Source organism: Canis lupus, chromosome X (genome assembly GCF_048164855.1).
Source record: "Canis lupus baileyi chromosome X, mCanLup2.hap1, whole genome shotgun sequence".
Lineage (NCBI taxonomy): Eukaryota > Metazoa > Chordata > Mammalia > Carnivora > Canidae > Canis > Canis lupus.
In genome coordinates, this window is record NC_132876.1 from 71,277,067 (window position 1) to 71,292,713 (window position 15,647).

The 15,647-nt window shown below is 56.2% G+C and overlaps 1 protein-coding gene across 1 annotated transcript; it reads right to left on the reverse strand.

Moving 5' to 3' along the window:
• Window positions 1–2,612: 2,612 nt before the first annotated feature.
• EFNB1 (ephrin B1) lies at window positions 2,613–15,615 on the reverse strand. The gene is made up of 5 exons (XM_072818118.1): window positions 14,684–15,615; window positions 5,880–6,157; window positions 4,998–5,090; window positions 4,664–4,792; window positions 2,613–4,504 (listed from the first exon to the last, which is right to left on the reverse strand). Exons 1-5 carry the CDS (start codon window positions 14,809–14,811, stop codon window positions 4,092–4,094), a joined length of 1,041 nt encoding a protein of 346 aa, XP_072674219.1. The 5' UTR covers window positions 14,812–15,615; the 3' UTR covers window positions 2,613–4,091.
• Between the last annotated feature and the right edge of the window lie 32 nt (window positions 15,616–15,647).

Consider the following 15,647-nt stretch of genomic DNA (forward strand, 5'->3'; position numbering starts at 1 on the left):
AACCTAATAAGCACCAGCTGGGGCCCCAGCCCCCCAGATCTCACAGCCAGCTGTACGGGAGACCAACAGCAGATGGGCAAAGAGGGTCTCCAGGCCAGCTGGGGCTGACTCAGCTGGGGTGTCAGTGGGACTGTGACATGCCTGGGCAGGATGGGAGGCTAGGCAGGAAGGCTGGATTTCTGAGAGTGACTGATGCCAGGTGGCCAAAGGGCTGCTTGCTCAGCAGGGGCAAACCTAGGAGAGTCCCAGATGGGCCTGGGTTCTTTGGCCCACCCTCAGATCCCTGCCTAGAGTGTGCCAGGCCAGCCGCATCCTCAGGGAGGTCTCCTGCAAGCATAAAATGGAACAGTGCAATAAATCACAAGGGCTCTGGTTTTCCAGCTCCACAAGGCTTGTCCCTTCAGGGAAACTGAGGCCTGGTTAGCACCCGCCCAGCTTGCCACATTGGTAATCTGGGTTCAGCCTGCTGAGGAAGCCAGGCAGCCCCACCCTCACCTGGAAAGCATCCCTATTCTATCCCTGACTCACTAGGAGCTGGGGCCCAGCTGGGACAGGAAGGAGAGCTGAGGGTGGGGCCCGTCTGGGGCCCTACCACAGGAGGCTCACACCTCCTGCCTCCACCTAGCTAAGTTTGGTCTCTCTCTGACACACACAAACTGAAGGGAAGGTGGGGGAGGGCTCCTGTTCTCTGAGGTCCCTAAAGCACGCTTGCTCGGTCTCACCTGACACTGGGCAAGGGGCGAGGGGTGGAGAGAAGGCCAATCACCTTCAAGGAACTTCTATTTGCTCCAATCCTAGCACTCTGGGGATCACTTGATGTGCATTCCTGGGCAAGTCACTGCCCCCAAGAGGGTCTCTGTTTCCTCATCTCAAATATGAGGCTAATGATTCCCCACTGTCCACCCTCACAGGAAAGTTTATGAGACTCAGTGTAAGTAAGCTAAGTGTTTGAAACACATGGCAGGCACTGTCCAGGTGAAGGACACTCTGCCACAAGGAGCTACTGGGCACCACTCTGTGGCCAGCACAGCTTGGGCACTGAGCTCAAACCAGCGCCAGCCATAGCACCCAGGCCAAGGCAAGTGGGAAGAGCCAATCACAAATCTGGGCTGTCAGAGAGACTGTCAGAGACTCTGCTTTCTCCTACAGATTTTACTTCACACCCCCACAGCTATTCCCAAGGGGCCCCAGGAACTCCACCCCCTGCCTCTGCCGCCATGGGTAGAGTGAGGGCAACTAATATCATGGGCTGGGTGGGGGGGACCACCCAAGGACACTCAGTTGCAGGAGTGCATGAAAGGATCACCCAACCCGGGTCAAGCTCCACCTCAGTGACATCAACCTGGCCTGAAACAGCCCGGGTTAAAGACCCCAGACCCAGGCTGTGGGCCCCACTCTGGGCAGCCAGTCAAGTAGCAGAGGCCCCATCTGATCCAGGCACTTCCTTTGGTTAATGAGAAACCAAATAAACAGCCTCTGCCCCAGCTGGCTCTGGGAGCACCCCAGCCAGGCCCAGCCCAGCCTTCCCTTCCCTTCGCCCTACAGCCCTACAGGTCCCGTGGCTCTCCTCCCCCTTCCTTCTCCATGGGCTTCCCACTTTCCTCATAGCCCTGCCTGCTCCTTGGCTGGTTCTCTGAAGCTTCCTCCTCTGGATCATTAACTAACCCTCCCCTTCCTTCCTCTTTCTTCTTTCCTCTAGCCTTCTTACCCATTTCTAGCTACTGGGATCTCACTTGTCTCCTCACCTGACATCTGCCTTAGTCATCTCTACTGGGAGCACCCCCCACCCTACCAAACTGGAGCAGGAAGGCCCCAGGCCCTGTCAGCCGGCATCTCTGTGTCTGAGGCCAGATCCTCTTTACCTTCCCCCAACCCAGCCCCTCCACGTTCCTGGACCATCAGCCTGGGGAAGGGAGACCAGGGGCTCATGGCTGCTCATGGCTGCCCAGCTCTAGGGCTTCATCTGCTAGCCAGAAGCTCCTAAGTATGCCACGGTGAGGATTCTGGTGTGGCCCACCTCTGGAGAAGACAGGAGAGGAAGATTCTTCTGGCTAAGAAGGGAACTGGGCAGCCTGAAGCAACCCCAGTACTTAGTGGGCCACATCTGAGGCCCAGCTCTTGGAAAGTTATTTCTATCCACTTTTAGGTGTCTTGAAGCAGAGCAGGGCTGGGCCTGCCAGCAGGTTCCAGATGTAGTTCCAGCCAGGTGGTGGCAGTACCGGCAGACACACCCAGGTCCCCATGGGAACTCCCCTCCCCCATCAACTCTCTCTAGCTGGGCCTAATGACAGACTGGGCAGATGCTCATGGCCTATGCTACAGAGGTCACAGGGTGGACAGGGAAGGGGAAATGGTCACTGGCTCCAGCCAAACAAGAGGATAGGGGGAGAACAGGAAAGGCATAGGACACTTGAAACATCTTGTTCCACTAGGAAAACCATCCTCTTCCCATACCTGTCCAGATCTTCAGTGGTTTGAGTACAGGAAATCTCTCTCTCCCTCCCTCCCTCTCTCTCTCTCATACACATATACACACACACACACACACACACACACATACACACACTCACACACACCTCATTCCCCAACATCATGACACCATTTTACACCCATTTCTCCATGTGGTTAATTTTTTTTTTTAGTTCTCATTTTTTCTAAGAAAAAAGCAACAGGAAAATAATTCAGAGTTTATACAAAACATCTTTACATTATTTTTTTCCAAAAAGACTAGTATTTACACAAATGGCAACAGAAACAAAAACAAAAAAACCCTCCCAACTGCCACCTGGAAGGGGCTGGCTGTTTTGCTCCCTCTCCCACCTGGCACTGGGGTGGGCAGCTGGCCAGGAGGCAGCGTGGAGGTGGATGGTGTAAGGCCCAGCTCCTTCCTTGGCCACTCTGGGAGTGCCTGCAAAGCTCACTCAAGTGGCAGTCTGTTAGCAGCCGTGCTGGCAAGGAGCCAGGGTCAAAGTGCACGGCGTGCTGGCCCAGCCCTGGGCAGCCTCTTCCTCTTTCCAAGTCCCAGCCTAAGATTGGAGGGACCAGCAGAAGCTGGGTTGAGGGGGCACCCACCCGTGCTAGAGCCCAGAAAAGGAGCAGGCCACCTGGCCTTATACCCGCTTAGGTCTCTGCCCTGGGCCTCTGTTTCCCCACCAGGCCAAGAGATGCCAAAGATGAGGAGAGAATAGGGTGGGGAGGGGGAGGGGGAACTCCCAGCTCTGCAGGGCAAATAGCCACCTGGGCACCTCACCTCCCTCCACCCCCATGAGGTCATCTGCCTGCAGCAGCTCTCCTGTTCCCCAGGCAACAGCCAATTAAGACGTTAATTACCGTGAGAGTGAGGGAGGCAGGAGAAGCCCAAGAATCCCACAAGGAAGAGATTTTTTTTTTTTTTTTGGTGGAAGGGTGGCAGCCAGTACCCCATTGCCAAGATCAGCTTTGTAGAAGGAGGGTCAGGAGGGTAGGGTGAGAGCTTTGCCCAGTGGTACTCTCGTCTTCCCTCATGGGCAAGAACAGCTCTGGCCTGCCACCCCTCTCCTAAATACCAAGGAGTTTATAAAAGAAATGCCATCCTATACTTCCTGGCTGGCCATGTCCCACCCCAGTTCCCTTAAACTGGGCTGGGCCAGGCCCAGAAAGCCTAAGGAGGGGCTGCCTTTTACATTTTTCTTTAAAAAACAGATGAAAATGAGTTGACAGCTACAAAATGAAGACAAAAACATTAAAAACAGTGATGATAGCGGACGAACAGTCCTGGGAAGTGGGGAGAGGGAATGGTGGGGGGCAGGGCCAGAGGGGCATTTTCCTACCCACTGTCCATCAGCATCCAACCCTGCCCTCCAAGGGGCGCCCCTGCAGAGCCCAGAGGCCTGGCCGGAGGGGGAAGGCACGAGAGCATGGGGGCCGGGGGCACAAGCGCCCCCCTCCGAAGCCCAGGGGGGCAGGGTGAAAGGGGGGATTATAAAAGCCAAGAAACTACAAAACTAAATACAAAGGTGGGCACAGCTGGTCAGGGAAGGGAGTGTGGGGGAGAAAGAAGAGGTGCAGTCCTGGCTGACTGTCCCTTGGGGGCCCGAGGCCGCCCTGGGCTCTCAGACCTTGTAGTAGATGTTCGCTGGGCTCTGCGGTGGCATCTCTTGGACGATGTAGACGGGGTGCCCGTAGTCCCCACTCACCTTCTCGTAGTGGGGGCAGTAGTTGTTCTCTGTAGTCCGTAAGGGGATGATGATGTCGCTGGGCTCTGTGCCTGCTGTGCCACTGCCCCCCTTGGGACTGGCCAGGGTACTGAGTGAGAGGGCAGGCGCCCGCTGCTGGGTGTGCTTCCGATGCCGCTTGCGCAGCTTTAGTAGCAGAACCGTCAGGAAGATGATGATGAGCAGGAAGATGACACAGCCAGCACCGACGGCAGCGAACAAAGCTACCTTGGAGTTGAAGAAGCTATCAGGGTCCCCACTGCCACCTCCGCTCGCACCTGGGCCGCTTTTCTCTTCCTGGTTCACAGTCTCTGAGGAAGGAGACAGGAGGAGAGAAATGATCAGCCAGGGGTCCCCGGGCCACAAGGCCCATTTCAGCCTGCGTTCTTTTCCGCCTTTCTTTAGAGACAGGGCCTGAAAAGGCAGCTAAGCAATGGCTTCTGCCCTCTGGCAGACACCTATACACTCACCGTGCTTGCCGTCAGAGTCACCCAGGGAGCCCCGGCCGCTGGGGGCCTGTGTGGCCGTCTTGATAGTGTTGTCCGCATCCTTGCTGGGCCGGCTGGTGGTCAGCTGCTCAGGCGTCACAGCATTGGGGTCTGGGGGGTGGGGAGAGGTAAGGTGAGGGGAAGACCCCACTAGCATAGGTGCCTCAGTCATCTAGCACAAGCCAACAGTGACCTGTATTATCAGACCTCAGACACTCTGACCCTATTGTCCCTCCCCTACTCCCAAACACACCCATACCCGGCCAGGGATATCTGGTGCCAAGGCTTAATGGGAGCCCTCGCACTGGTCACTCACCTTGCCCCACCTTCATGACAATCTTCATGGTGCGTGTACGGCACACACCTCCCTCCCGGTTTTCCAGTCCTTCCAGGCTCCCATTAGATGTAGCTGTAGCAAGAGGCCAGAGAAGTCAGGGGGAGAGAAACGTCTGTCCACACTACCTAGAAATCCGAGTGCTGTCTCAGCCCGGAAGAACAGAACCTGGAGTGGGGGGAGTGATGAGGAGCCCCCACCCACCTGTGAACTTCTGCTTATCTTCCTCGCGCTGGGAAAAGAGTAGCTAGCCAGGCCCAGCCCGTGTCAGAAACCAGCGCTTCGCCCAAGGGTGCTGCTCCTTTATCGTGACCAGGCCTTTACCCTTCTTTCTCAGTGGACACTAAGGTATCTTCTCATTGGGCGATGTTGCTTAGAGGCAAAACCATTAGAACTGGAATCATGGGGGAGGCTTCTATACAGACTGGAAGGAATCCAGTCAGGTGAACTGAGCTGGAGTCCCAATGGCTGGAGTTCCTAACTCCCTGAGTGACATAGGGCAAGAGGCTCCTTTGTCTCTTGGGGTCAGTGTCCCAGGAAGAGAAAGGCTGAATAGCCAGCCAATCCCAAGGGGTTCTCTGCCAACTCTGCCATTCTCAAGATCAGACCTTACGTAAGCCAAGAAAATGAGAAAGGGCACCGGGAATTGGAGTCTTTTCCCACCCACCTCCTAGAGCTAAGGTGAACTGACAGCCATCCCCTGGTGAATGTTAGGGCCAGAATTCTAAAGCCAGGCTGGAAGGAGAGCACGCCAGGTATTAGAGGGGACCAGACCAGGATAGGCCGTGTGCTGACTCACTGCACTACCTAGAAGCTCCTACTGCTACAAGGTAAGAAAGAACCATATGATGGGAAGGGACTCACAGGTAATGTAGTAATCATGGTGCTTCTTAAACTCCAGGCCCATGTAGTTGGGGCTGAACTCTTGGAACTTAATGGTGAAGCGGATTTCCTGCTCTGGCCTATTGCAGGTGACTAGCACGTTGGGGTCAAGCACAGTGCTGCAAGCAGCTGCCTGCTCAGGCCGCACCAGGTACAGCTTGTAGTACTCGTAGGGCCGCCCTGCTTCTGCTCGGGGGCAGATGATGTCCAGCTTGTCTCCAATCTTTGGGTAGATCACCAGGCCCTTCCCACTCAGGAACCTGCCCAGAAGGGAAGACATGGTCAGCCTCAGGGTCAGGGGTCCTGAGCCATCTCCCGAATCAGGGGCACAAGCGATGAGGGCCAGGCTGAGCCTACTGGATGGAGATGGTAAAAATAGGCATTCTGTCCTTCCGTCATCCTCAGGCTGGGGGTGATGAGAGAGAATCACACTGCCAGGAAGGTGTGGAAGGGGTGGCCCATGGGCAAGGCTGCCAGGCTTTGACTGCTTGGCAGGGTGGGGCAATGCCTAGCTGGGGGAGCCCTTTGTCCTAATGTGGCATTTCCACAGGGGGTGATGTGGCCCTCTGCCTGGAGGTGGCAGCCCTGTCCCCTTCCCACCCCCATCACACTCACATTCCTTCAGAGCCACTGCTACCATCTCCCCAGCACATATATGTGTGTGTGCACACATGTGCATGCACACATACACGTACACACACACCCATATGCACACAAGCCCACACATGCCTTAGCCACCACCCTGTGGCTCCCAGACAACAACTGGGGGAGCTCAACCTGTCTAGGACCCATGCTTTCTCTCCCATCCTTGCTAATCTTGGACATGATGGAAAGATAGGAATAGGCATCACCTGGAACCAAGGGGTAATGGGCACAGTCTCTGGCCAGGTATGACTCCTCCACACAGCTCTCCCCTCCACTCCCCACACCCACAGCCCAACATCTCATAGGGGAACCCATCTAACCCCCAGAATGCAAGAACCCGAGTCCTCAGACTTGACCAGTCTCAGTCCTAAAAAGAACAGAGGGAGGGGAGATGGGACTCAAGCATGGACAATAGATCACGTAAGATAGGGCCCCAGGAACCTCACACATCTGCGTTCCAAACCCCCACCTCCACACTGCCTCTGTTCCAGATCCTGAGAGAGATGGACAATGCCTCCTGATCCAGGTTCATCTTCCAATCTTGAAGGCCAGGCATAGGGAATAGCAGGGGGAGGGCAGCCACTGAAGCCCACCTAGCCATATCACTCCATCCTTGCCTAAGCACACAGTAAAACAGTGGTGCTATCTTGGCCATTTCTGAGCCTGGGCAGGTTGAAGCTTGGAGCAAGGCAATAACATACAGGAAGAAGAAAGCAGACAGACTTTGGAATCAGACAGATCCAGCCCTTCCTAGCTCCGCAACACTGGATGAGCTACCCAATCTCCCTGAGTTTCAGCTTCCTCACTTATACACTGGCATTGGTAAGAGCCCCATGCCCCTAGGACTCTGGAGGGGGAACAATGGTGCATGCAGAGTGCCTAGCACAGAGTAGGTACTCAACGGGTTTGACTCCTGCTTAGAAACAGCCTGGTCTACCAAGAGGCAAGAGGCCAGATACTAACAGCAAGTACCTAATGAGTCCAGTCTTGGGGTTTTCTGGTGGGGTGGGGGAGGCAGGGGGAAGAGGAAGATAAGTTATGGCCCCATCCTCAAGGATTGTCTGCTGTGATGTCAGAAAAGTAAAAATGGTGCACGCTTTAGCAATAGAAAGTACCAGGCTAGGCCATCTGCAGGTTATGCGGAAGGATAGTGGTTCAAACCACAAGGGCTGGAGGCAGTGAGAGGAATGGTCAGAGATGGTTCCTCAGAAGGAATGGAATAAAGTGGGTCCTGGGTGAGGAATAAGATGTTAACACAGAGAGAGTGGACAAGAGTGGCTGGAACACTACCCCCAGGCCAGTGACTGACCCCACTGTTAGTAGAGAGAAGCAGACAAAGAGGAGGAAAAGCTCAGCTAGGGCCAGACTGGAAGGCCTTGAGGGTCACAACAAGCAGTGTGGGTTTCATCCCGCTGGAGACAGACCTTCTGGCAAAGACAATGATGGGTTGAAAGCAGGGCTTCAAGAGAACAAAGTTGACAGGAGAAGAGCATGGCTCTACTTCCTGGGGGCCCATTGGCACAGGAGGGACTACAAGGCACATGGACCTACTGGGAGCTCAGTGCCCTCACTCATGGGAGGCAAATGATACACCAGGAGGTGAGTCTAGACCAAGCCAATGAAGAAAGGCAGCCCTCCCTCTATGTTTAATGAGGCTTCAACAAGCTGGGGCCTGCCACCTTGCTATACAGAAGGATAAAAAGCACAAGAAGGTCTTTCCCTCAGTACCTAGCTTTAGTGCGCTCCAGAGGTCCAGAAAGGAGGCAGGCATGGGATGAAGCCCTTACAAACATTTAAGAGGGAACGCCGTCAGCCTACGCACCACAAAAAGGTGAGAAGTTTCACCAAATAGTTCCTGAGGCATTTGTTTTTTTCATTTTCCAATCCTCACACTGGTTCTACCCAGACACCAGGATCAGATAACTTCTAACTTCTTGAGAGCCAGAGGAGCCTTTCAGATCCACTCAGTCCAGGCTCCTCATGTGAGGCGGTGAGTGATCAGATGAATGCTCCTATTGAAGAGAGGTGCTCAAAGCCAACCAGAGGAGGCTATCCCCATCCAGGATGTTAATCCCTAGGGGTCTAAGAAGACCTAAGGCATTGGCTGAATCCTTGTATAGCTGTCAACAAGACCCTACATGGAAGTGACAGCAGGTACACAGAGGGCTTGTAAAGGGGTACAGGCCAGCTCACTTTTCTCAACACTTGGCCCTGGCTTTCTCACCAGGGAGTGTTAGCTGTTCTGAGCACATCTATGGCCACTCTGGCCCTGGAGCTCTGCAACTGAAACACAGGGCTTTCAGCTACTTGGGGTTCTACCTTGAATCCAGAGATGTTGAGGAAACAGATGTTTATATAGTGTATGGAGGAGGAGGAAGAAAGAGGACTATTGCCCCTAACACCCCTCAGACTCTCTTCAACCTCAGCGATGGCTTCATAAATATTCATAAGGTCATTTGCATAGCAGCTGGCAGAGGGGAAACTCACCTTCCCCTAAAGTGCAGAAGGGAGAGAAGCCTGATGAAACCTGCCTTCCCTGACCCTGATCCCCCATAATGGTGCCTTCTCAGCATTTTCTCCAACACCAGGAAAACTGCTTCTTGGCCTGTGAGAAGCCCAGGAAAGGGGCAAGGGGACCTAATGGGTGGGTATATAGCCTGTGAGAGCACAGCCTGAAACCAGGTACAACACCAGTCATACCTTACAGAAGGGTGGGGGACCCTGCAGGTTTCCCTTAATACATATCAGGTTAGGAGTAGGGACAACTGAGGAGCAGGGAGAGATTGTCCCCAAGTTAAAACTCTTTATACCCTACTTCTCAAAAACTACTACTTCCCCCCATTATCTAGCCAAGCTTTCTTGCCTGGGGCCACCCCCAGACAAAGCCCTTTTCTGGAAAATAAGGGGATTGACAAGGCCCAGCAGGAAGCCTGAAGCAGGTCGCTATGGTAACCCCTGAGGCCTTCCCTCCTTAGCTCCTGATAGCCCCGGGACCCCAGTGAGCCACCCCAGGGAGTAAAGAGACTTGGGGGAGGCAGCCCAAGCATTCCACCTCCTGTCTTATGGCCTACCTCTTCCCTTCCACCCTAGCCCAAGTCTCTCTCTCAGCCTTTCTACTGAGCCAAGAAATGCGGCCATGACTGCTAATAAAAATCTCTGTATGTGAGGAGCCTGAAGGGTCTGGGGCAGTAGCCTGGTCAGAGGCTTACAGCCCTCCTGCTTCTTTTGTCCAGCTGAGCCCCTCTCTACCCAAACACATACAGTCTGCAATGGGCCCAGCCTGCAGCTGTGGGGGTCACCTCCAGAAAGGTGCCCATGTTCTACGAGGCCCACACTCCCTTCCCTTTCACCCTTCCCACAGGCTCTAGGAACCTGTGGTCAGAGGGTGGCTGAAGGGAGAGCCTGGTCCCAGGTCACGCCAGTCCAAGTTTGGTAGAAGACTCTAGCTGAGCCATGGCCTTGATTCAGTGACCCCAGCAGCACTGTGCCTGCACCTGCAGAGTGGCAGGACAAGTAAAAGACGGACCCCCAAGCCAGAGCTCAAGTCTGCTCTCATCCCAGCAAGGGTGGGGAGCCCCCAAATTAAAGGCTCCTCTTTCATTCCCCCAGCTCCACCCAGGCCCCCGAGGCGGCAGGAGCAGGCCTGGCGTGTCCCAGCAGTGCCCGCCCAGGCGTGGGTGGGCAGGAACAGTGGCTGGGTCCTGGCACACACAGCACTGTCAGAGGCAGGGAAGCCAGGAGAGTCGTAGAGGAAGTCACCCTCCCCACCTACACTGCACTATGCCCTCCCCTCTGCCCCATCAGGCTAATACTTGGGTCCACTGGGGGGTGGGGACTTAACATCCCTTTCCTTGTTTGCTTTCTGTGGGATCCCTGAGAGGGAGTGAGATTCTTGGCCCAGAGAGGAACCAAAGGTGCTGTTCAGAGCCCAGGAGAGAGTGCCAGGCAGTGAGCTGACTTCTAGTTCAGATCATCCAAGCAGGCTGCCTGCCCTCAGAGGCAGACCTAGCAAAATCAAATGAGGAAGCCAGAGTACCACTCATCCCACGCAAGTAGGGCCTGAGTCACAAGGACAGATGCACACACACCTGTGAGGTAAGAGGGGAACCCAGGGGCAGGGAGCTGGCACCTCTTTTCCAAACCCCACCTTGAATTCCTATCTCTCTTAGATTCCAAGGTAGCAGGATGGCATGGAAAGAATGGTACATGGCAAGCTCTACCCCCTATGTGCTGAGTTTAGACAAGTTGCTTCCGTCTTCTACGCCGGGCCTTCTAATCTGGAAATGGGGACAATTTGCACTCCCGAGGGCTGTTGGGAACAACCAATGAACTTACGCAGGAGGATGCTTTGGAAGTAGCAAGGTGCCACCTGACTGTTGTTGGTTAGCCTACCAAACAGTACCATTTAGAAGTAAGAAGCTACAGGAGCTTCTGATCCTGGCTGCTAGCACCTCCACCCAAATGACCACCATGAAAACACACACAGGAGAGGCTTCTACGGTTCCCAGGGCCAGGAGTCCAGAATGTGGCTGGTGAGCATCCCCCCACCTCAGCCCCCCTAATGATCACAGAGTGGACCCTCCCACACACCTGGTGTTCTCATGGCAACCAGCAGCTCCTGGATGGCCTACCCCTTCCAAGGTCCCAATCCCAGAAAATGGTGGTATCCAGGGCTTTACCCATCCCCATCCACCTGAGCTGATGAGGCGGTGGAGAGCCTGAAGAGACACAGGGAGTCCTTGAGTTAGCCCCCACCCCAGCCTCACAGGCCCTTCTTGCCCTGGCCTGGCTGCCTGGGGTGGGGGTGGAGAGGGAAGGGAACAGGAAACTTTAGGAGCTGCTGGGTTCCTATCACTCTCAAGCCCCCACCTGTGGCCAATCAGCCACAGAGTAGAAGAGGTCAGGTCCCTAGCCGCCCCAGAAAAGGGCCCCCAGAGCTGGCCTCCCCAGGACTGTGAGTTGGAACAGCTGTGAGGGGGCTGGGGCCAACATTTTGGCTTGTAGCAGGCAAGCCTGGGTTGGGGTCTGCAGCTGCCCCCACCCATGCTGGATGGAGTCAAGGGTCTGGACACCAAGCTGAACCCCCCACCCCCACCCCCTTATAGGGAAGGTGTAATGTGATCTCCGGCACATTCCCACTCCCTGGAGGTGGGGGAACCTGAGTGGGGGGCAGGAAGGGGTCAGAATGGGACTGAGAGACTGAACTGCAGCAGCTGGACTTGGCTGAGGACTCAAGTGTGAGGCCTGCCGGCTGCCCCAAGCTCTCAGGGGAAGAGGCTGGGGGAGGGGGCCGCTCCGGGACCTTCCATCACAGTCCCCAACCCACCCAAGCATGTGCATACACTCCAGTTTTTCCCAACCTGTAGTGGGACTCAACCTGCTTCCCCACCCAGTACTCATCAGGCAAATCTGACAAGAGGGGCCAAGGAGGCAGAAGCTTTTGCCACACAGGGACCTCCATGCTGAAAGACCCCAGCACCAATTTGGGGAAAGAGCCTGGAAGTCTTAAGCTAGCCCTTCCGGATCCCCTCTCCCCATCAGGGCTAGGGCTGCAAGCACCCTAGAACCTGGAAACATACCCCCAGCCCCACCACTTCTTTATTTTGATTTTTTCCCCAAGAAGGAAGCAATTAAGCAAGGTTTATAGGCACTGGGAGATTCGGGAGGGGGGGGGGTGTAGTGCCAGCTTCTGACAAGGCTGAGGAAAGAGACCAAAAAGCAGAGAGGAAGAGGGGAGGGACGAGAAAAATAAGCCTGTGAGGGAGAGCATGGGCATGTGCGAGAAACAAAAGGACTTGAGCAAAAGAGGCAGAGAGTGACTAAGTGAGAGGGAGTGTGAAAAAGAGAGAGAGCAGATGAACCTAGCTGGAGAGGGAAGGTGAGCACAGCTAGAAGAGGGTGTGAGAGGGCGAGCAGACACCACAGACTGGACTGGAGAGGAAGAACTCTGCCAGGAGGCAAAGAGGAGACAGACAGGGAGAGATTGTTTATTTGAAAGGCTGTGGCAGCCTGAGGGTTGGATGCTGTGGTAAAGGCAGCCCCCAGAGCTCCAGTGGAGCTGAGGACAGTGCCTCCCTCCTGGCTTCCTTGCCCCCCCCCCCATGCACCAACACACACAGACCCTGGGGCATGGATGGAACTGGGGAGGTTGTATGCTGGGACACCAGGATCAGTCCTCCACTATTCTCAGGATCTGCTCAATTACAGGATGGAATTTGTGCAGGTCCTACTGAGTCCTCAGCCACCAGCACCCCTGTGCCCCCAGATGCCTGCCCTCGGCCTGAAGTGGACGGTGAGGTGGGTAGAACCCAAAAACCTATAAACTGGTCCAGAGCACTTAAGGCTCAAGACACAAAATGGGAGAAGCTCAGAGAGATGTTATTTCTCCCAGCACCTCCCCCCAACTCTGCAGGAGGGCTCCTTTCCAGCTGCGGAGCTGCCTGCTATCTCTGGTTAGAGACCTGAGAGAGCAATTAGGTCACTCCCATGAGCCCCTATAATGGGCTACCCCAGGCAAATTTCAGCTATCCTGGCTCAAGAGAGAGCATTTCCAGCCTCTACATCCCCTGTAAGCAGGGGAGGAACAACCTTTCCCCTTGGGTTAAGCAGCTCAGGGCACCCAGACTATCTCAACTCCCTGCTGTTAGAAGAGAGCTGTGATCCGTTTGGCTTCTGGGTGGGGGAGAAATTCTTGTCAATCCCTTTCCTTGTACCTTGTTCCCTTTCTGGAACCCTCAACACTGACCTTGTTTTAGCCATCCTACAAACCCATAAATAGGACCCTATCTTAACCCAAGGAGAATAGAACTAGAGACACTGCCATCTCCCACTCCAAGGCTGAGAGGAGCACTGTCCCTGGAACCTAAGAGGCCAAGGCAGGCAGGAGCCCAGGAAGTTAGCCCAGGAGCCCAGGAGACTGAACAGAAAGAGATCCCAGATACAAAAATCAGAGCACAGAGGGCAGGCCAAAGCCCCCCAGTTTTCCAAGTAGGGGTATTTACACATTGCCAGGATCTCCACAAAACAGGAAGAGCAATCTTGACCCTGGATTCCAACCCCAGTGCCGAATGCCAAAAGAGTAAAAGGTCCATGGGTCACTTCACAGCCCCAACGACTCTTCACCTTTTCACGAACAGCCCAGAAACCACTGAGCCACCGCCCTAAAAGGTGTGTGTGTTGTTTGGGGGTGGGGGGAATTGTGAAGGCAAAGGAGGAGGAAGAAAAGAAAGGATCTCCTTTACAGAGCTACATCCCCATCCCCTTGGGAAAAGCTATGCATAGCTCCCCAATCTGAGGGACATAGGGTGGGGGGCCACCAGACCCGCCTGGGCAGGAATCCTTGGACCCCCACCCACCTCCGTCACTAGCTCGCCAGCTCGGACGCCACTCTCTGCCTGGGCTGGCCCTCGAAGCTCTGCCGCTGCTCCACTGGACCCCCGACAGGCGCTGGATCGAACCCCCCCCCCAAACAAATCCCCCTCCCACTCCGCCCCTCTCCACCCGCCGCCTTTGTGAGCCCGGGAGCGACGCCCGCCTTTCCGCGGCCCCGGCAGGGAGAAAAGAGCGGCTAGAAGAGACGGCAAAGCGAAAAGCTAGGGAGGCAAAGAGGGAAGAAAGAGAAATGAAAATGGGAGAAGCCCGAATGGGGGTACGGGCGCTGCCACCCTCCCCAAGCGCAGAGTCCCGCGCCGCGGTCCCTTCACAGCTAAACGAACGAGAAGCCTGCGTTCCGGTCTCGTCCCCCACCCATATCAAGCTCGCTCCTCCAGCGGCTCTCAGAGAAAACCGCCACGTTCCCAGGGGCCCCATGGGGGAATGCGTTCTCTCTCCCACCCCGCTCTCGGGTGCGCCCTCGAGCGCCTGGACTCCCAGCTCCGCCCGGCGCGACCGTCCCGACTCGATCCGGGACATGCGGAGGAGAGGGTGGGGAAGCCAAGGGGTCGCAACCCAGCCGAATGCCCCCGCTCCACCCTGCCGCACCCTGCCCCGCCCGCCCGCAGGAAAACACACTCGAAAACGCCAGAGACAAAATGGGGCGCAGCTCCTCTTTGGAACACCTCCCCACACGCACTCGGGGGCGCGTGGCCTTACCCAGCAGGACTGCCTCCCACCCCAGGGACTAGAGCCAATAAGTTACTCACTTGGGGTTGAGGGAGCTCCAGGACACGGGTTCCAGGTTCTTGGCCAGCGGCGTGGCGAGCCGGCACAGCGCCAACACGACCATCGCCACAAGCCACTTGCTGAGCCAACGCTGCCCAGGCCGGGCCATCTTCCCGGGAGCAGGCTGCACTTAGAATCCCCTGGCGCCTCCTCAGCAAAGCGGCCTCGCCTTCCTGTGCTGCGCTGCGCTCTGAACCGCTCAGGCGCCCATCCTCCGCTGTCGCCGGCCTTGAAGTGCTCCCCTCCCGCCGGCTCCCACGTCGCTCTTCTCTGCCCGGCGGGCCAAGACGACTCACTGGGCAGCCGTCCCCAACCCGGGCATGGGCCGTGGTCTCCGAGGGTTCGCTCCCCTGGTCTCTCCGCCGCACGAGGCGCGACGGGGGCTCTGCGCCCCCGGGTGATCCGGCCCAATTCCGCTTGGCTCCCCGAGACTGTTCGGGACTGCGTGCCCCCTCCTTGACTGGGTCTCCCCGCCGAGGACTCGGTGGCCGCCCCGACACCTCGACCGTCCCAGGATCGACGCCCTCGGAAGAAGTGGCAGTCTCCCCACAACGCAAACTCAGTCCGGCGGCCCCCGGCTGGGTCGCCCTGTCACGGTCTCCGTTCCTCCAGGCCACACTGGGACTCTGGGCTGCGAGCCCCCCGACAGCTTCTACTTCAGCGGGGGCCCCGTTTACCGTACTTAGAAGAGCGAGAAGACGCAACCAAGAGAGCTAGTCCCATCAGTTTATGCTTCTGAAGCCTCGGCCGGGTAGCCCCGCAGCCCCGTCGCCGAGTCCCAGCTCCCCAGCGATTGCGCCCGAAGGTCCAGTGCGAGCCAGTGCGAGCCTCACACACCTCCCACTGCTGTCCAGCGCGCATAGACTCCGTCGGCTGCCGCTGAGCTGTCTACTCCCCTGCTCAGGCGAACGCAAGGCCAACCCTACTCCTCCCGGCCAATAGTAA